The sequence below is a fragment of the Somniosus microcephalus genome, chromosome 22, assembly GCF_052327205.1.
Source record: "Somniosus microcephalus isolate GS21.2 chromosome 22, FLI_Smic_1.0, whole genome shotgun sequence".
NCBI lineage: Eukaryota > Metazoa > Chordata > Chondrichthyes > Squaliformes > Somniosidae > Somniosus > Somniosus microcephalus.
In genome coordinates this window covers 52,918,643-52,938,988 of record NC_141008.1, presented here as the reverse complement: position 1 = coordinate 52,938,988, position 20,346 = coordinate 52,918,643, and the positions used below count along the sequence as shown (strand labels likewise).

The window sequence follows — 20,346 nt, the reverse complement described above, 5'->3', positions numbered from 1 at the left end:
TCTGAACGCTTCAGCTGATTTTGTTTTTAAAAATAATATCCTGTTTGTGCTGAGATGTGGTGCTATAATCCTGGCTCAGCAAATGCATCCTTGATCAGTAGAGCAGCAGCATTTTGCTGCTGAGTAGTTGTACAGTAGTACTTGCACAGCCTTGTTATTAAGATGTATTTGCTTGCTTGCTCGGCACATGAGCATGTTGAACATTGCATATGCAGAGTGTGTGCAAATGTACAGATTTTTTTTTAACTTTAGTGTTTTAATAGTTGCTTCAGCCTGTTTGATTCTGCACACATGGGCCCAGTATTTTTTTTACACTAACACTGTTCTGATGGAGTTTGTTCAGGGTAGCAGTTTAAATTTACAGCTGGGCCATTCACCAGCTGAGAGGATGTGTGATCTGTTCCCAGGGTTCGCCAGCTACGAGGAGGATCATCAGTCGTCATCTTTTTCCCACCCCTCCCCTTTTCCCCACCCACCTACCCAATGTTTGGAGCTTCACCTGCCAACGTGTTGAGTTACTGCACCATTGGGTTGCCGTTTGTCCAGTTTCACGTTCCCTGGAGATTTCTTAAAATGTAAACTGGAAACCTGGAAATAGTTAGGATTTTGATAAGTTTTCATTAGCAAACAGAGCATCAGAACTTGAACACTATTGGAGAAGCCTTTTTAAAAAAAAATTGCTTCCTTTTTCTCCACAGCGCTGGTTAACAGAGCAGAGAGCCCAGTGCCCACATTGCAGGTAAGGGCACGCCTACAGCAAGTCTTAATCGGGGGTTATGCAAAGCTGGAAACTATTTTGACTTTTTACCTAACTTGCAATTTACAAAAAAATAGTTGCTGCATTATGTGAACCTGCCTGGCTCTGATCCAGAATCAATGGGAGTATGACTCATGTGAAAAGGGAAATTGTGGACATAAGTAGTGATGTCTGAGTCACTTCAGTTTTAACATGTTAAAAGTTGTCTGTATGACTTGGAATTACAAATATCCTCCTTTCTGTTTTTAGTTCCACCACAGCATATTGCAATGGTAATATTCCTAGCTTCAAGGCTCTACTTTTATTATTTAATGAAGTGTAAAAAGCAAAATGGAACATGTTACTAAAATTATGCTGTGTATCTTGAGCTGAAATGAGCTGTTTTGAACAGTGTTAGGATGTTGTGGAAGTGTTAATGGAGGTACGACAAAAACAAAGCATTGTTATTTGTGATTGAACTTGGTATTTGCTTCTTTATTTCTCTCATGTACTTAAGGAGTTAAAAGTCTGCTTCACTCTCTCAAATCATGTCCCAAATTAATTTGACAATGTTGGAATTATTGTTTGGTCGCCAGGGAGTTTGCTCGAGGGAGGAACCGAGTCGCTGAATTCAAATATAAATATGCTGTATGATTTGTTCAGATAAGTGTCTTGGAGATTTTTAAATTTAGCAATTACTTAAGTAACTTCAAGGCTCCAGTTACTGTTCTCGGGGCTATTTATTGGGTTGCATTTTTAAAAAAAAATGAGTTTGATCTGGAGCCTTCAAAGAGAAGTTGTTTGACCAAAATCTCAGGCGAGAACAAGATAAACCAAACAACGTCTTTAATTAGTGAGAAAAGCAATTTAAAAACCAGCTACATTTATAAAAAAAAAAAAAAAAACATTCTAGCCATTATTTTAGTACTAGGGTTGTGAACCATTTATTATTTTCTATTACAATAGCAAAATATTGCAGATGCTGGAAATCTGAAATAACAACAGAAAATGCTGGAAATACTCAGCAGGCCAGGCAGCATCCGTGGAGAGAGAAATAGAGTTAACGTTTCAGGTCTGTGACCCTTCGACTGACGAAGGGTCTTCGACCTGAAACGTTAACTCTGTTTCTCTCTCTCCACAGATGCTGCCTGGCCTGCTGAGTGTTTCCAGTATTTTCTGTTGTTATTATATTCTATTGTTTGAGGAGGTACCATAGTGTGACAACCACTGGAAACGTTCTATTTCTGCTATTATCCAATTGTTCTGTTAATGTTTAATGATGTTTGACAGTTAAAGCCCGAAATAAGGTCTAGTTTTCAAAGACAGAGAGGATCCCGTGCAGGTACATGATATAGACAGTAGTTGAAGACTTCTTTGTTCATTACCCCAGGCATGCTACCTAGATTCGTCTGGGCAAGTGAAAACATTCTCAAGGATGCCGAGAGACATGTTCCTCAGGCTCACCTACAAGAGAGCTAAATATGGGAGCTAAAAACATCTGATGTAATAAGAACTCAAATGCATAATAGGGAAGAGGAAAGAGCTTGAGGTGGAGCAAAAACCCTGACATTTTATCCTGGTGTCTGGCTCTCTTTCACCCTGTTCTACATAGTTCAGTGCACATAAGAAAGTTCATCAGCGCAGTAATGCAGCATGCAAGGCTTTGAAACTCTGTGCTACAAGGGTACTAGGTGCTTTGTGCTGTGAATTACAACTCTTGAGTTCCTAAATTTGGCTTTCAGGGTGAACATGCAACCAAGAACCTCACTGTTAGGGAGGAAAGAAAATCAGCAGGCTGCTCCTCCATTGCTTTAAAACATTATTGGCAGAGTCCTAGGAATTAGCACCTCTGGTGTGGAATGACAAATGCTAGAAAGATTTGGAAATGAAAATAAATGGCTCAACTCCTTGGACTGGTTACTTTAACCCATGACCCTTGAATTCGAATGTAGCTTGGACAAATAGGGTAAAAACTCCCTCTCTTTGCTAGCTGTCAAGGTAGTACGTTAAATGAGCCTGAACCTTCGGAACTTTATTGGATGAGGGTTCTGTCTGGCCATACGGTACCTGTCCTGGGAATACTTAGTGCTGACACAAATGGAAACAGTCTGTCCCCTGTTTCATACATTGTTCAAATGAAAAATATATCCTAATGTTTCTGTTTTGCCTGGGTGAAAATCAGACTGTTCGATAAACTTACAATGGTGACCCGATGTTTCCATACCAAACTTCTTGTAGGGCACCTCTTCAGCTGCGGGAGCTTGTGAACTGTCGCTGGGCGGAGGAAGTCACACAACAACTGGACACGCTTCAGCTGTGTAATCTCAATAAGCATGAGGAGAATGATAAAGACAAGTAAGTGTGTCAGTATTATATAATGGTCCTAGGTCTTGTTACAGAACTTAAGCTGTTGGGTTTTAATTTTTTTCAAAAATCCAACCTTTTTTGAAACTTGTTTGTGCTATTGAAACAAACAGAAAAGCGTTCACTGCAGTGGCAATCTAGGGCATGATTTGACGCTGATCCATTTTTTTTATCACTGGCTGCACCAGGTATTTTGAAAGTAATGTATTGCCTACATGGTGTTAGATGTCTATTAAATACATGCTTGTCATTGACTAGGACACACACGTTAGCTTGTTTCCACCACCTTCATCATAAATTAATTCCTGTGACTGTGATGGGTTCGAAGGTGACTTTGACAGAACCCATAGATATCAAAATACTTGTTTGCTCTTCTTATGAATTTAGTATCTAACATAAAGGTTGTAATGCTCAGCTTCCGCACGGCTGAACAGCTAAAGTAAGACCCATTGATGCCTGCTAAAGACTAACTAGAGCGCTCAACGTTTAGCATTGGTGCACTGACGCTAAACTTGTTTCTGTAAATCTGGAGCCCGATGAGGTCCTGACTCCAGATCTATAACATTATAACTAATGTCTGTGCAGAGCTATAATTAGGGTGTGAATGTACGCCAAGCTCCTCGTACCCAATAATGTGAATTAACCCCACTTTCTATGCCAGTGTGATTATTTTTAACACCAGTCATTCTTGCAGCATTTCTGAACAAGCCTAGCAATTATGCTGAATTGTGGGAAGTTTTAAGTTGCAGATTCTTGCTAATGAGGAATTGTATTGGTGGCCCGGTACTCCTTTGATGTAGAATCTCTGCAGCAGCCAGAGAGAGCATACTTTGATCCCATCATTCTGGCCTTACCTAGTCCCTCTTATTAATGTTACAAAAAATGGAATTCAACTTGCAAGGTGAAGTATTGGAGCAAGCCAATACCTCAACAGGATTTTAATTCTGTCAGATATTGACGATTAGCTTCAATAATTTAATTCTTTTAACATTTATTTCAGGTGCGACGGTCACCATGAGAAGCTGAGTGTGTTCTGTTGGACCTGCAAGAAATGCATCTGCCACCAATGTGCACTTTGGGGGGGAATGGTAGGTACAACAGAGACTCCTCATTGATGATAAATTCATTGGATCTGAAAATCTTGAAAAATTATTTGTAGGCTGTACCTGAGACCTGGTGTAAAATTATATCCAGTTATGAGCTGTCCAAAACAAACTTTTTTGGTATGGGGGTCCTGCTGCAAAGGTTGTTAAACTCCTTAGAACCCTCATCCTAATTTCCAAAGGATTGTGCCAACTAGCCTAACATCAGTAGTAGGGAAAATGCTAGAGTCTATTATAAAGGATGTGATAACAGGAGACTTAGAAAATATCAACGGGATTAGACAAAGTCAACATGGATTTATGAATCGTATTTGACAAACCCACTGGAGTTTTTTGAGGATGTAACTGGTAGAATAGATGAGGGAGAACCAGTGGATGTGGTGTATTTGGATTTTCAAAAGGCCTTTGATAAAGTCTCACAATAAGAGGTTAGTGTGCAAAATTAAAGCACATGGAATTGGGGGTAATATACTGGCATGGATTGAAAATTGGTTAACAGACAGGAAACGGAGAGTAGGAATAAATGGGTCTTTTTCAGGGTGGCAGGCAGTGACTAGTGGGGTGCCGCAGGGATCAGTGCTTGGGCCCCAGCTATTCACAATATATATCAATGATTTGGATGAGGGAACCAAATGTAATATTTCCAAGTTTGCTGATGACACGAAACTAGGTGGGATTGTGAGTTGTGAGGAGGATGCAAAGAGGCTTCAAGGCGATTTAGACAAGTTGAGTGAGTGGGCGGAGAGGTGGCGGACCTGCGAGGGCGCACCAGAGGCGGCGGTACACAAAGAGCAGTAGCGCGGCCCAGAGCACCGAGAGCGGAGAGGCAGCGGACCTGCGAGGGAGCACCAGAGGCGGCGGCGGTACATAAGGAGCAGCTGCGAGGCCCAGAGCCCCGAGAGCGCAGAGGCGGCGGTACATAAAGAGCAGTCCCGAGGCAGCGAGGCCCAGAGCCCCGAGAGCGGAGAGGCGTCGGACCTGCGAGGGAGCACCAGAGGCGGCGGCGGTACATAAGGAGCAGCCCGAGGCGGAGAGGCGTCGGACCTGCGAGGGAGCACCAGAGGCGGCGGTACATAAAGAGCAGTCCCGAGGCCCAGAGCCCCGAGAGCGGAGAGGCGGCGGACCTGCGAGGGAGCACCAGAGGCGGCTTACCAATCCAGGTTCCGGGAGAGGGAAGCAAAAAGTAATCTAAGTGTGACGTCACCAAGAAGCAGGTAAGTGATTGGTTGGTGAGTATTTTCTTTCTAAATTTTTCTAAACTTAAATTTTGTGGTTTCTAAGGTCTCTGTTGTGTAGCGGGGACTACTATTAAGCAAGGGCCTTTGGGTATATCATTTAATTGAAGTGAAATTGGTGGGATTCATTTAATTTTAATGAATTAATTAAAGGGTAAGTCATGGCAGGACAGCCCAGCCCCGTAGTATGCTCCTCCTGCTCTATGTGGGAAATCAGGGACGCTTCCTGCGTCCCTGACGACTATGTGTGCGAGAAGTGTGTCCAGCTGCAGCTACTGACAGACCGCATTGCGGCACTGGAGCTGCGGATGGATTCATTTTGGAGCATTCGCGATGCTGAGGACGTCGTGAATATCACATTTAGCGAGTTAAGGCAGGAAGGGAATGGGTGACCAGCAGGCAGAGTAAGAGGCGCAGGCAGGTAGTGCAGGAATCCCCTGTGGCCATCCCCCTCTCAAACAGATATACCACTTTGAATACTGTTGGGGGGGATGACTCATCAGGGGAAGGCAGCAGCAGCCAACTTCCTGGCACCATGGGTGGCTCTGCTGCACAGGCTGGGAGGAAAAAGAGTGGAAGAGCTATAGTGATAGGGGACTCAATTGTAAGGGGAATAGATAGGTGTTTTTGCAGCTGCAATCGAGACTCCAGGATGGTGTGTTGCCTCCCTGGTGCAAGGGTCAAGGACGTCTTGGAGCGGCTGCAGAACATTTTGGAGGGGGAGGGCGAACAGCCAGTTGTCGTGGTGCACATAGGCACCAACGATATAGGTAAAAAACGGGATGAGGTCCTAAAAGCAGAATATAGGGAGTTAGGTAAATTTAAAAAATAGGACCTCAAAGGTAGTAACCTCAGGATTGCTACCAGTGCCACGTGCTAGTCAAAGTAGAAATAGGAGGATATTTCAAATGAATATGTGGCTAGAGGAATGGTGCAAGGGGGAGGGATTCAAATTCCTTGGACATTGGAACCGGTTCTGGGAGAGGTGGGACCAGTACAAACGGGACGGTTTGCACCTGGGCAGGGCCGGGACCGATGTCCTAGGGGGAGTGTTTGCTAGTGCTGTTGGGGAGGGTTTAAACTAAAGTGGCGGGGGGTTGGGAACCTAAACAGGGAGACAGAGGAAAGGGAAACAAGGAAAAAAGCAAAAGACAGGAAGGAGAAAAACAAAATTAGAAGGCAAAGAACTCAACGGTTTAAATCAAACATGGTCACAGTAAATAATAATTCATATAGGTCTGAGAGCGTTAAAAAAACAAGCCTGAAGGCTTTGTGTCTTAATGCAAGGAGCATTTGGAACAAGGTGGATGAATAAGCTGCGCAAATAGAGGTAAATGAATATGATTTGATTGGGATTACAGAAACATGGCTCCAGGGTGGCCAAGGCTGGGAACTCAACATCCAGGGGTATTCAATATTTAGGAAGGATAGGTAAAAAAGAAAAGGGAAGTGGGGTAGCATTGCTGGTGAAAGAGGGGATTAACACAATTGAAAGGAAGGATATGCGGAAACTATGGGTAGAACTGAGAAATATCAAGGGGCAGAAAACGTTAATGGGAGTGGTATATAGACCTCCAAACAGTAATACAAAGGTTGGGGATGGCATTAAAAGGGAAATTAGAGAAGCATGCAGTAAGGGCACAGCAGTCATCATGGGTGACTTTAATTTACATATAGATTGGGCTAACCAAATTAGTAAAAATACTGTGGAGGAGGAATTCCTAGAATGTTTACGGGATGGTTTTCTGGAACAATATGTCGAGGAAGCAACCAGAGATCAGGCCATCTTAGACTGGGTATTATGTAATGAGAGAGGATTAATTAGCAGTCTTGTTGTATGAGGCCCCTTGGGTCAGAGCGATCATAATATGATAGAATATTGGCCATATTGGCCAATCTGTCATTGGCTCAGGCAGTAGCCCCTACATGCTTCAAGACCGCTACCATTATTCCTGTGCCAAAGCAAACGGCTGTGACGTGCCTGAACGACTATCGACCTGTCGCACTCACACCCATCATAATGAAGTGTTTCGAGAGACTTGTCCTGGCTCACATCAAAGCCAGTGTTCCCACCTCTCTTGACCAACACCAGTTTGCCTATCGTGCAAACAGATCAACGGAGGATGCAATCACAACTGCTCTACACTCTGCACTGAATCACTTAGATGGTAAAGAGACCTACATCAGAATGCTGTTCATAGACTACAGCTCAGCATTCAACACTATCGTCCCCAACAAGCTGGCCACCAAACTCCACACTCTTGGCCTGAACACTTCCCTCTGCAACTGGACCCTGGACTTCCTAACAAACAGACCCCAGTCTGTCAAATTAGGTAACCACACCTTCCCCCCCCCCCCCCCCCCCCCGACCCTGAACACAGGGGCCCCACAAGGATGTGTGCTGAGCCCCCTCCTCTACTCCCTCTTCACCCACGACTGTGTGGCTGTTCATGGTTCCAACACCATCATCAAGTTTGCGGATGATACCACGGTAGTAGGCCAGATCACTAACAACGACGGGTCAGCCTACAGGGAGGAGGTCCAGCATCTCGTGAAGTGGTGCGCCGATAACAACCTGGCCCTTAACATCAAGAAAACCAAAGAAATCATTGTGGACTTCAGGAAGTCTAAAGGCTGAAGTCACACCCCCATCCACATCCATGGGGCTGTGGTGGAAAGGGTGGACAGCTTTAAGTTCCTCGGAGTCCACATCACGGAAGACCTCTCCTGGTCCCTCAATACCTCCTCTCTGGTGAAGAAGGCCCAGCAGCGCCTATATTTCCTAAGGAGGCTGAAGGGATGTAACCTGTCACCCCTGATCCTCTCTAACTTTTACCGCTGCACAATAGAGAGCATCCTGACGCACTGTATCACAGTATGGTATGGCAGCTGTAGCTACTATGACCGGAAAGCCCTGCAGCGGGTAGTCAAAACTGCCCAACGCATTACCGGCACCCGGCTACCAACCATAGAGCACGTATACCAGAAACGCTGTTTACGGAGGTCACGGACCATCATCAAAGACCCTACCCACCCCAGCCACAGTCTGTTCACCCTCCTGCCATCTGGGAGACGCTACAGATGCATTCGCACCAGAACGACCAGATTTAGGAACAGCTTCTTTCCCAGGGCTGTCATCCTACTGAACTCCACAAATAAACTCTAAAGCCTGCACATCTGCCAATGCACTTTATTATGGTTATGTTTATATGTTAATGTATTACAAGCCAAATGAATGTTGAATGTTTAAATGTCTTAATCTAAATGTACACTCTCGGGAGCCGCAAGCCTACATTTCGTTGTACTGCACTTGTGCACTAACAATGACAATAAAGTTGATTATGATTATGAATTCTTCATTAGGATGGAGAGTGAAGTAGTTGACTCGGATACTAAGGTCCTGAATTTAAATAAAGGAAACTACGATGGTATGAGGCGCGAATTGGGTAGGATTGATTGGGGAATGTCACTCAAAGGGTTGACGGTGGATAGGCAATGGCAAACATTCAAAGACCGCATGGATGAACTACAGAAGTTGTTCATCCCAGTTTGGGATAAGAATAAAACAAAAAGGGTGACTCAACCGTGGCTAACAAGGGAAATTAGGGATAGCATAAGATCCAAGGAGAGGGCATATAAATTGGCCAGAAAAAGCGGTAACCCTGAGGATTGGGAGCAGTTTAGGATTCAACAAAGGAGGACAAAGGGATTAATTAAGAAGGGGAAAATAGAATATGAAAGTAAGCTTGCAGGGAACATAAAAACTGACTGTAAAAGCTTTTATAGATATGTGTGAAGAGAAAAAGATTAGTGAAATCAAGTGTAGGTCCCTTGCAGTCAGAAGCAGGGGAAGTTATGATGGGGAACAAAGAAATGGCAGACCAATTAAATGCATATTTTGGTTCTGTCTTCACAAAGGAGGACACAAATAACCTCCCAGAGATGTTGGAGAACATAGGGTCTGATGAGAGGGAGGAACTGAAAGAAATCAGTATTTGTAGGGAAATGGTGTTAGGGAAATTGACGGGATTGAAGGCCGATAAATCCCCAGGGCCTGATAATCTACGTCCTAGGGTACTTAAGGAGGTGGCCCTAGAAATAGTAGACGCATTGCTGATCATCTTCCAAAATTTGCTGGAATCTGGAACAGTACCCATGGATTGGAGGGTAGCTAATGTTACCCCACTATTCAAAAAGGGTGGTAGAGAGAAAGCGGGGAATTACAGACCGGTAAGCCTGACATCGGTAGTGGGGAAAATGCTAGAGTCCATTATAAAGGATGTAATAGCTGAGCACTTGGAAAACAGTGACAGGATCGGACAAAGTCAACATGGATTTACAAAAGGTAAATCGTGCCTGACTAATCTACTGGAATTTTTTGAGGATGTAACTGGGAAAATAGATAAGGGAGAACCAGTAGATGTGGTGTATTTGGACTTTCAAAAGGCTTTCGATAAGGTCCCGCATAAGAGATTAGCGTGTAAAGTTAAGGCACATGGGATTGGGGGCAAGGTATTGACTTGGATAGAGAACTGGTTGGCGGACAGAAAGCAGAGAGTAGGAATTAACGGGTCTTTTTCCGCGGGGCAGGCAGTGACTAGTGGGGTACCGCAGGGATCGGTCCTTGGACCCCAGCTAGTCACAATATACATGAATGATCTAGATAAGGGAACTAGATGTAATATCTCCAAGTTTGCAGACGACACAAAGCTGGGTGGGCATGTGTGCTGCGAGGACGATACCGAGAAACTCCAGGATGATTTGGACAGGTTGGGTGATTGGGCAGAAGCGTGGCAGATGCGAGGTTATCCACTTTGGTGTCAAAAACAGAAAGGCAGACTATTATCTGAATGGCAATAGATTGGGAGAAGGGGAAGTGCAACGAGACCTGGGTGTCCTTGTGCACCAGTCACTGAAGGTAAGCATGCAGGTGCAGCAGGCGGTGAAAAAGGCAAATGGTATGTTGGCCTTCATAGCGAAAGGGTTTGAGTACAGGAGCAAGGATGTCCTGCTGCAGTTGTACAGGGCCTTGGTGAGACCACACCTTGAGTACTGTGTGCAGTTTTGGTCACCTTATCTGAGGAAGGATGTTCTTGCCATGGAAGGAGTTCAGCGAAGATTCACAAGGCTGATCCCTGGGATGGCAGGAATGACGTATGAGGAGAGATTGGGTCGATTGGGCTTATACTCGCTGGAGTTTAGAAGAATGAGAGGGGATCTCATCGAAACTTATAAAATTCTGACAGGTCTGGACAAACTAGATGCAGGTAGAATGTTCCCGATGGTCGGAGAGTCCAGAACCAGGGGTCATAGTCTAAGGATAAGGGGTAAGCTATTTAGGACAGAGATGAGGAAGAATTTCTTCACCCAGAGAGTGGTGAATCTGTGGAATTCTCTACCACAGAAGGCGGTTGAGGCCAAGTCTTTAAATATATTCATGAAGGAGTTAGATATATTTCTTAGAGCTAAAGGTATCAAGGGATATGGGGAGAAGGCAGGTACGGGGTACTGAGTTTGGATGATCAGCCATGGTCACATCGAATGGCGGAGCAGGCTCGAGGGGCCGAATGGCCTACTCCTGCTCCTATCTTCTATGTTTCTATGTAACGTGGATAAATGTGAAGTTTTCCACTTCGGTAGGAAAAACAGAAAGGCAGAGTATTATTTAAATGGTGATAGATTGGGAAATGTTGATGTACAGAGGGACCTGGGTGTCCTTGTACACCAGTCACTGAAAGCAAACATGCAGGTGGAGCAAGTAGTTAGGAAGGCAAATGGCATGTTGACCTTCATTGCAAGAGGATTTGAGTACAGGAGCAAGGATGTCTTACTACAGTTATACAGGGCCTTGGTGAGGCCACACCTGGAGTAGTGTGTGCAGTTTTGGTCTCCTTACCCAAGAAAGAATATACTTGCCATAGAGGGAGTGCAGCGAAGGTTCACAGACTGATTCCTGGGGTGACCGGATTGTCGTATGGGGAGAGATTGGGTCGACTAGGCCTGTATTCACTAGAGTGGAGAAGAATGAGAGGGGATCTCATTGAAACATATAAAATTCTGACAGGGCTAGACAGACTGGATGCAGGGAGGATGTTTCCTCTGGCTGAGGTGTCTAGAACAAGGTGTCACAGTCTCCGGATACGGGGTAGGGCATTTAGGACTGAGATGAGGAGAAATTTCTTCAATCAGAGGGTGATGAACCTGTGGAATTCTCTACCACAGAAGGCTGTGGAGGCCAAGTCACTGAATATATTTAAGAAGGAGATAGATAGAGTTCTAGACACAATGTCCGTGTCCATATGCAGCAAGACCTGGACAACATTCAGACTTGGGCTGACAAGTGGCAAGTAACATTCGCACCACACAAGTGCCAGGCAATGACCATCTCCAACAAGCGAGACTCTAACCATCTCCCCTTGACATTCAATGGCATTACCATCGCTGAATCCCCCACTATCAACATCCTGGGGGGTTACCATTGATCAGAAACTGAACTGGACCAGCCATATAAATACTGTGGCTACAAGAGCAGACCAGAGGCTGGGAATTCTGCGGCGAGTGCCTCACCTCCTGACTCCCCAAAGCCTTTCCACCATCTACAAGGCACAAGTCAGGAGTGTGATGGAATACTCTCCACTTGCCTGGATGAGTGCAGCTCCAACAACACTCAAGAAGCTCGACACCATTCAGGATAAAGCAGCCCGCTTGATTGGCATTCCATCCACCTTTCAACATTCACTCCCTCCATCACCGGCGCACTGTGGCTGCAGTGTGTACCATCTACAAGCTGCACTGCAGCAACTCGCCAAAGCTCCTTCAACAGCACCTTCCAAACCCGTGACCTCTACCACTTAGAAGGGCAAGGGCAGCAGACGCATGGGAACATCACCACCTACAAGTTCCCCTCCAAGCCACACACCATCCTGACTTGGACCTGCATCGCAATTCCTTCACTGTCGCTGGGCCAAAATCCTGGAACTCCCCTCCTAACAGCATTGTGGGTGTACCTATACCATATGGACTGCAGTGGTTCAAGAAGGCAGCTCACCACCATCTTCTCAAGGGCAATTAGGGATGGGCACTAAATGCAGGCCTAGCCAGCGACGCCCACATCCCATCAATGAAAAAAAAAGGCATCAAGGGGTATGGGGAGAGAGCGGGAATATGATATTGAGATAGAGGATCAGCCACGATCATATTGAATGGTGGAGCAGGCTCGAAGGGCCGAATTGCCTACTCCTGCTCCTATTTTTCTATGTTTCTACCAAAGGAAAACAAAAATGTTTCTTTTGATTAGTGTGGAGCATTAGAAATAAAATGCCAGTTTAAAAAATCTGATGGTTTAAAAGCCTGTAGTGAATTGTACTACTGCCTTCCAGTAGAATAGATTTATGATGAGGGGAGGCACACTGGCATGTCTGTTGGCCGACTAACCTTGAGTAGTAGCATGCTGTTTTGTGCCATGATTCTTCACTGTGGTGATTGAACTGCAAAACACCATGTATACAATGCATTTGATGATGTAGTGGTATATTTTTAAGCACCTACTTTGAGGGCAGATACCCCAATTTCTATCTTTGTGCTCCAATGGCGAGTGGGCAGCGACTATCAATTCATAGATTTTGCCCAGCATGCAAGACTAGTGTCATTGAGATTCTTTATTTCACCCTCGCCACCGCCCCCCCCCCCCCCCCCCCCCCAACCCTCCTTTTTCTTTGCTGTGCCTTCAGCTGGTGTGCAACTGAGATCATAACCTCACCAGAGTGGGGTTACGCTACTAATGTCGGATAGGATTTGAAGGTGTTTACGCGGAGATATTTTGTGTTTTCATTGCAGCACGGGGGCCACACATTCAAACCATTAGCCGAGATTTACGAACAACACGTTACCAAAGTGAATGACGAGGTGGCAAAACTGCGACGTCGACTGATGGAGCTGATCAGTTTGGTGCAGGAAGTGGTAAGGTGATAGAGGGGAAGAGGGATAAACACTGACCCAGTGGGATCAACCATATAACCCATAATGTCTTTGCTGGTGCTGTACTTCCTATGTTCCTAACCAGTACTACAGTTGATCTGGTTCTTTTTAGATGAGAGTAATTTCATCCTTTTTAAATTGCAAGATACATTCTGCTTTAACAGCCCCGGAGGGGGGGGGGGGGGTGTGTGGTTTTTTAAAATTATATGTACAATAAAAATCTCCTGTGATTATACCAGGGGACAAGATGTATTTTATTTCTCCTTCCTTTCCCCACACTGTGTCACTTATAGAACTTTTCAATGTGTGATGCAAAGTAACTTATCCTCGTCTTTAATCCCTTCCTATGTCTATAACCTTGTCTAATCCTATATTTCCCCTTCACCCGACCTTATCCCCCCTCGCCACGCACACTAAATACTCTAGCCTCTAGTGCTTCCCTCTTGTCCCACAATTGGCATTGTTTTCCGTTGCCTAAGTCCCACTCTCTGGAATTCCCTCTAAACCTCTCCAACTTTCCACTTCTCCTTTAAGACTCTTTGGTTCAACTTTTGGTTGCCTCTCCTGTCTGTTTTTCTTGTGCATCTCTGAAGCACCTTGGGACTTTTTTTTAGCTGAAAGGTGCTATATAAATGCAAGTTGTTTATCATTATGCACTTTAGGATTATATATTCTGTGAAATCAGATTTGTTACAGGTTATAATACAGTCTGTAACAGGCTGCTACTGATTCATTCATCAGTGAACCGCCTTTTTGAACCAATAAGGAGTCAGCATTTACTAGTTCTCTGGGGCTCAGGAGGTTTTAAAAGCTGAGGGTGAAGCTTCCAAATTTTCGAGTTACAGCATGGCTTGAATTCTTGTGTACGATGGGGTTTCGCACTTTGTGTATTGGGGGGAGGTGGGGGACAGTGGGTGTGATTTTTGTGTTTAGGGACCTCGGACCTTTTGTATACAGCATGCTTGAATAGGGTTTGAATATTTCTGTATAATCATGTGAAACACTCGTGGGTCAGACACTTGTATCTGGCCCCCCAGCTCCAAAATGTTGGAAAGAAAGCAAAAAATAACTTGCATTTATATCGTGCCTTTCGTGTCCTTGGAAGATCCCAAAGCACTTCACAGCCAAGGAAGTACTTTTGAAGTGTAGTCACTGTTCTAATGTAGACAAATGCAGCAGCCAATTTGTGCACAAGGTCCCACAAATCACAATGAGATAAATGACCAGTTAAGCTGTTTTTGGTGGTGGTTGAGGGATAAATGTTGGCCATTGACACCAGGAGAATTCCCCAGCTCATTTTTGAACAGTGTTACAGAATCTTTTATGTCCACCTGAAAGGGCAGATGGGGCCTCGGTTTAACAACACATCCTGGACTTGAGTGTCAACCTAAATTATGTGCTTAAGTCTCAAGTTGATCTTGAACCCACAACCTTCGGTGAGAGTGCTACTACTGAAGCAATGGTTGGATATCTCTGCACTGGGAGGATGGCTGAGGTTGACCAAATTTATTTCACATGAGGCCTTCTGCAAGGGGAGATTTTTCATGCCGTCAATGTAGACTGGGTTCAAATCCAGATCCCAGACATGCAAGGCCACCATCTACTTTGCAGTGGCACTTCTGAGATTGCAGCATTTTAAATTAAGGGAGCGGTAGTTTGTGGATTTAGACCTGCGATGCTCCCATGTTCAGCTGCTCCCAACATCAGCAGTGCTGAGCGGAAGCCTGTGCTTCCCTGGTTAGGAGCTACAACCCGAGTCATCCCTGGACTGCTGTTAACGTCCAAATGGCTGGTTTGAGTGATATTGGAGGTGGTCTAGGAGAAATCACTTGACCATTGGCTGTGGAAAAAGACTAAGGGTGAAAAATTGAGTCGTGCCCCCCTTGGGGCGCTACTTTTAGCACCCCGGAAAAATTAGCACCTCCGCGGCCGGAATTGAGTGATAGCTCCCCAAGAGGGAAGCAGGGTGCTACTGGAAGTGCCCCTCCTCCCTCTTGGGGCGCTGCGAGGGATTATCGCGGCGCTGACGCTGCGGCACGTCGCGCCGCGATATCGCAGGCCTTCCCTTAAAGGGGAGGGGCCTTGCGCAGCGTGACCCGGGGCCCAGCTGGGCCACCAGGGATCGGAGTGCCGGCAAAAGAGTTCGGCACTCGAGAAGTGCCGGGCTCACAGAGCGCAGCTGGCACTCCGCGGGCGGCAGCTGAGGCAGGTGCTGGCAGGCGGCCAGCAACAAAAATGGCCACCCAGCACCTCGCCTTTAACTAGTGCTGCCCCGGCCGCAGGTAGGCCCCCCTGACCCCGCCGGGCATAGCATCCGGCGGTAAGTCAGGGGGCGCTACCGAAGATCGCGGCCGGGGCACGAGTGGGGTGCTGTGCATGGCGATGATGTCATCGCCTGCAGCGCCGCGGGGCACTAATGGTTACCGCTGCCGCTAACCTCCCGCTGAATTTCGCAGGAGGCGTTGGTGGTGCCACGCCCGGGCGCTAGTTGCTTTACGCCCCGTTGAGGGTGCTAATGGGAGGTGCAAAGCAACCAAATTTTTCCCCCTAAGAATGATGATGGGGAGAAAGATAGTGGGAGTCGTTTTTTATTCCTCCCTTTTATTAAAAAAAATAACATTTTGATCCAGAAGCTGATGCTATTGGTTCTTATTCTGGCATCTTTATATAAGAATTCTGTATAAGCTGCAGCTTGCAGAACCAAAGCAAAACGTCTAGATATTCAATCACAAATTGTTAACGCCCCTGTATGCTGTAGGAGGCACATGAGGTACAGGAACTGGCATCATAAATTGTTTGTAAAATGTAGTCTTTACTTAAAATTGATTTAAAGTTGTGATTTATAATTTCCTAGTTTGATTTTTTTTAAAATTATTTGGGAAGCACATAATTAATCATTAAAGCTCTTGTACTTTTTAAAATGCTCGTTAAAAATGTGAGGCCAGGAGTTTTGACAGATACATTCAGCAACATAAGTGATATTTATAAAAACATTTTTTTAAATTTAGCTTACGACAGTACAGAAATAATAAAAAAAAATTTGTATCCAGGAGAGAAATGTGGAAGCAGTACGTAGTGCAAAGGACGAGCGTGTCAGAGAGATTCGGAATGCTGTGGAAATGATGATCGCGCGACTGGACACACATCTGAAAAATAAACTTTTAACTCTAATGGGTACAGTATACATCTTTGTGGGTGTACCAAAAATCGAGATTTATAACTTTTAAAATACATTCCCCTGGTGTGGTGCAACCCATCTCGCCTCAACAGCAAGTGGCCCAAGCACAGGTGGGAGATTTGTCATTCACAGCAACTAATATATGATTTGTGCATGGAGCAGGCAGAACGCCAGGAGATATGCAATACCTTCCAATGGGCCAGCTTCCAACCCACCTAATGCCCCCACAACCAGACCAATGGCTACCTGCCGAGCAGGCAGACCTCGGCACCCTGCACATTGCCTACAGGGGCCTACTGCTCCCTTAGCCAATTGAAATGTTTCGGCTATTATCCCCACAGTGGTTAGAGATGATCCAGGCACTGTTGCCGAGCTCCCCTCGGCCTAGCTGTGGTATAAGCCTCATTGCATGCACCTGCCACTATTATAAAATGTGTGTTACAGCATGAGCTCTCTCAAACCATGTCCTGAGAAAATGTGTAAACTTTTTTTTTTTTAAAAGACACTTTAAAATATTTTCTGTCCCTCTAGGTCAGAAGACATCACTGACTCAGGAAACCGAGCTGCTCGAGTCACTGTTACAGGAAGTAGAACATCAGGTAACCAAATTAGGAGGAAAGATAAGAAAACTTACTTGGATTATAAAATACTGGAATTGACAGTTTTTGCAAGGGCTTGTGACAGATTTAAAAAAATGTTATTAAAACTAGTAATTGTGGTAGCTCTGTTGGTAAAAGCACCGAGCACAGTGGTATTGAGCCGTGCAGATAACGAACGTCTGAAGTTGTGTTCCTGGCCTGTCCTGCGTTATTTGAGGCAGTATTGGTGGTGCTGCAGTTGGCGTTGGCAATGGAGATGAAAAATCAGCCAGGGTTTTACCCCTCCCTCCATTGCTATCGAGTCTAATAGAGAATGCATAGGTGAGGACAGGACTGTGTTCAGCCGCTATGGTGGAATAGGCTGCTGGTACTTGCTGGATTCTCGCCTGAAGAATGGGCACCTTTGGTGAGGTACCAAAGGGGCAGGCAGCGCCTGTGAGATGGTTTCCCAGCATGAGCCAGCACCTTGAAGAGAAGGCGGAGGACGGAGGGTGGTACAGATTCAAAACTCGTATCTTCATTTTGCATTTCTGTTGGTTTTAGTTGATATTTGTAAATCTATTTCTGAGGTGAAGTCTGGCAAATGTTTTTTTTCCCCCTGCAGCTGCGATCCTGCAGCAAGAGCGAGTTAATTCTGAAAAGTCAAGAAATCCTGCTGATGTTCCAACAAGTGCATCGTAAACCCATGGCTTCATTTGTCACAACACCTGTCCCACCAGACTTCACAAGGTACTATAAAACAAATCGGGAAAGCTGGAAATATGAAATAAAACAGAAAATGTGGATAGTGCACAACCAGTCAATAGGCATCTGTAAAGATTGGGTGTAAGCAGAAAATGCTGATAATACGCAGCAGGTGTATTTTTTTCTATCAAGCAGTTTGCAGGTCATTTAACCCACTCCCTCTCTGATTGGTGTATATTTTTATTCCCGCCCCCCCCCCCCCCCAATCTCTTTTTCCAACCTTACTAAAATTCCGGTCTCTCTTTCAGTCTTCAGTTCTGATGCAGGGTATACATTCTGTCTGACTATGTATTTACAGCAGTTTGTGTTTTTATTTCACAAGGTATTGTGCTTAATCTTTGGCTTGCAACATGATTGGGTACCGAGCAGGGAAGTGGCTTTGAGCACAAGATCACCCATGATCTTATTGAATGGCGGAGCAGGCTCGAGGGGCCAAGTGGTCTATTGCTGCTCCTGTTTCTTATGTTCTTATGTTTGGTGTTTGTGGCTGATGATGTGGGGGAGTCGAGGGAAGGAGAAAAGAAGTTATTGCTATAATACTATTATTATAATGTTGCATCAGATTTCGTCTTCACTTGTGGGCTGGAAGCACAGGACAGTTAATAAGTATTTCAGCGTTGAAGTTACTCTAACCTGAGTAATTACTATTCATTCCAGTCTGCTGCTTATTGTGCTTGCTGCAAACTGCTGCACTAATTCTGCAATTCTGTTGGAAGGCACAATCGTATAGCTTGTTGGAGATGCAATGCACTGTGCTTACCAGGATGACACCCTATGCGTGAGCTCTTTGATCTCTGCTATCAAATGCTAAGTGGAAGGTGGCTGCTTTTCCTCAGTCAGTAGGAAATTGGGATGGACTAGTACCCCACCTAGTGGCCGCTTCAAGTGGTAGAAGCACAAGAACACCGCCGGCCACGATTGCCTGCTCGGAATTATTGATTTGCAAGTGCCAATGAGATGATCCTGGTTGGAAAAGCAGGCAGAGGTCTGTAACACCAGATCTGCATTCACTTTACATCATGCGCAATTTCCTGCGGGTGATGAATGCCTGCTTTAGAAACATCTACCTCAAACAGGCAGGAGCTGCATTTCATAACATAAGAAATAGGAGCAGGCGTAGGCCAATCGGCCCCTCGAACCTGCTCCGCCATTCAATAAGATCATGGCTGATCTGATCCTAACTGCCAATCTACTATCACAGAACCAGCTCCTGAATCTAACAGAATTAGACGCACGAAATAGGAGCAGGATCAGGCTACATGGCCCCTGGGCCCGCTCCGCTACCCACAGGGCCATGACCGATCCGAACCTAGACTCATGTCCAAATTCCTGCCCGCTCCCCATAACCCTTAATTCCCTTTACTTCTAGGAAACTGTCTATTTCTGTTTTAAATTTATGTAATGATGTAGCTTCTACAGCTTTTTGGGGCAGCATATTCCATGGACCTACCACCCTCTGAGTGAAGTACTTCCTCCTCATCTCAGTTTTGAAAGAGCAGCCCCTTATTCTAAGACTATGCCCCCTAGTTCTAGTTTCACCCATCATCGGGAACATCTTCCCCACATCCACCCGATCCAACCCCTTCACAATCTTATATGTTTCAATAAGATCGCGCCTCATTCTTCTGAACTCCAATGAGTAGAGTCCCAATCTACTCAACCTCTCCTCATATGCCCATCCCCGGGATTAACCGAGTGAACCTTCTTTGTACTGACTCGAGAGCAAGTATGTCTTTTCTTAAGTATGGACACCAAAACTGTATGCAGTATTCCAGGTGCGGTCTCACCAATACCTTGTACAACTGCAGCAATACCTCCCTGTTTTTATATTCTATCCCCCTAGCAATGAAAGCCAACATTCCATTGGCCTTCTTAATCACTTGTCACTTTCAATATTAATTTAGGCCTGTGTGCCACTACATCCAATTTCAAGCATACATAATCACGGCCATATGAGGTGGACATCCAGGGTTACTAGGTAAAGGTATTAGAAGGTCATAATGATGCTTACGGTAAGTGTATTTCAACCATTTGTTAACTTTTATTGGTTTGTTTTCTTTTTCCTGCTGGCACTTAGCTTCTCTTTGTGCCAATTGTTCTAATTTTGTTTTAGCCTCCTGGAACCAATCAGTTCCCCCATGGGAATTCACTCTATCTGAGGTATTTGGAGGACCAATGAAGGAAGGAAGAGCAACACGACAGGTGTTCCGTGCCCAGATATCATTTCCCTCAATAGTATCTGCCGTCGATTAGTGCATGTGGAGGCCAATGTTCCTGCTTTGGGACTCTACTCATTGGAGTTCAGAAGAATGAGAGGCGATCTTATTGAAACATATAAGATTGTGAAGGGGTTGGACCGGGTGGATGCGGGGAGGATGTTCCCGATGATGGGTGAAACTAGAACTAGGGG

At 45.2% G+C, this 20,346-nt stretch overlaps 1 protein-coding gene across 6 annotated transcripts in view; it reads left to right on the top strand.

The window, feature by feature from the left end:
- trim37 (tripartite motif containing 37) overlaps positions 1-20,346 on the top strand; it is a 101,136-nt gene that overhangs the window by 15,635 nt on the left and 65,155 nt on the right. For 5 of the 6 annotated variants that reach the window (XM_085964749.1, XM_085964750.1, XM_085964746.1 and 2 more), the window contains 7 exons: positions 699-739; positions 2,975-3,091; positions 4,101-4,188; positions 13,275-13,397; positions 16,466-16,589; positions 17,125-17,192; positions 17,797-17,921. In XM_085964749.1, the coding sequence (XP_085820875.1) occupies positions 699-739; positions 2,975-3,091; positions 4,101-4,188; positions 13,275-13,397; positions 16,466-16,589; positions 17,125-17,192; positions 17,797-17,921 (686 nt within the window). Of the gene's footprint in view, positions 1-698; positions 740-1,006; positions 1,030-2,974; positions 3,092-4,100; positions 4,189-13,274; positions 13,398-16,465; positions 16,590-17,124; positions 17,193-17,796; positions 17,922-20,346 lie in introns of all 6 variants that reach the window. The other variant, XM_085964751.1, reaches the window with a different exon arrangement.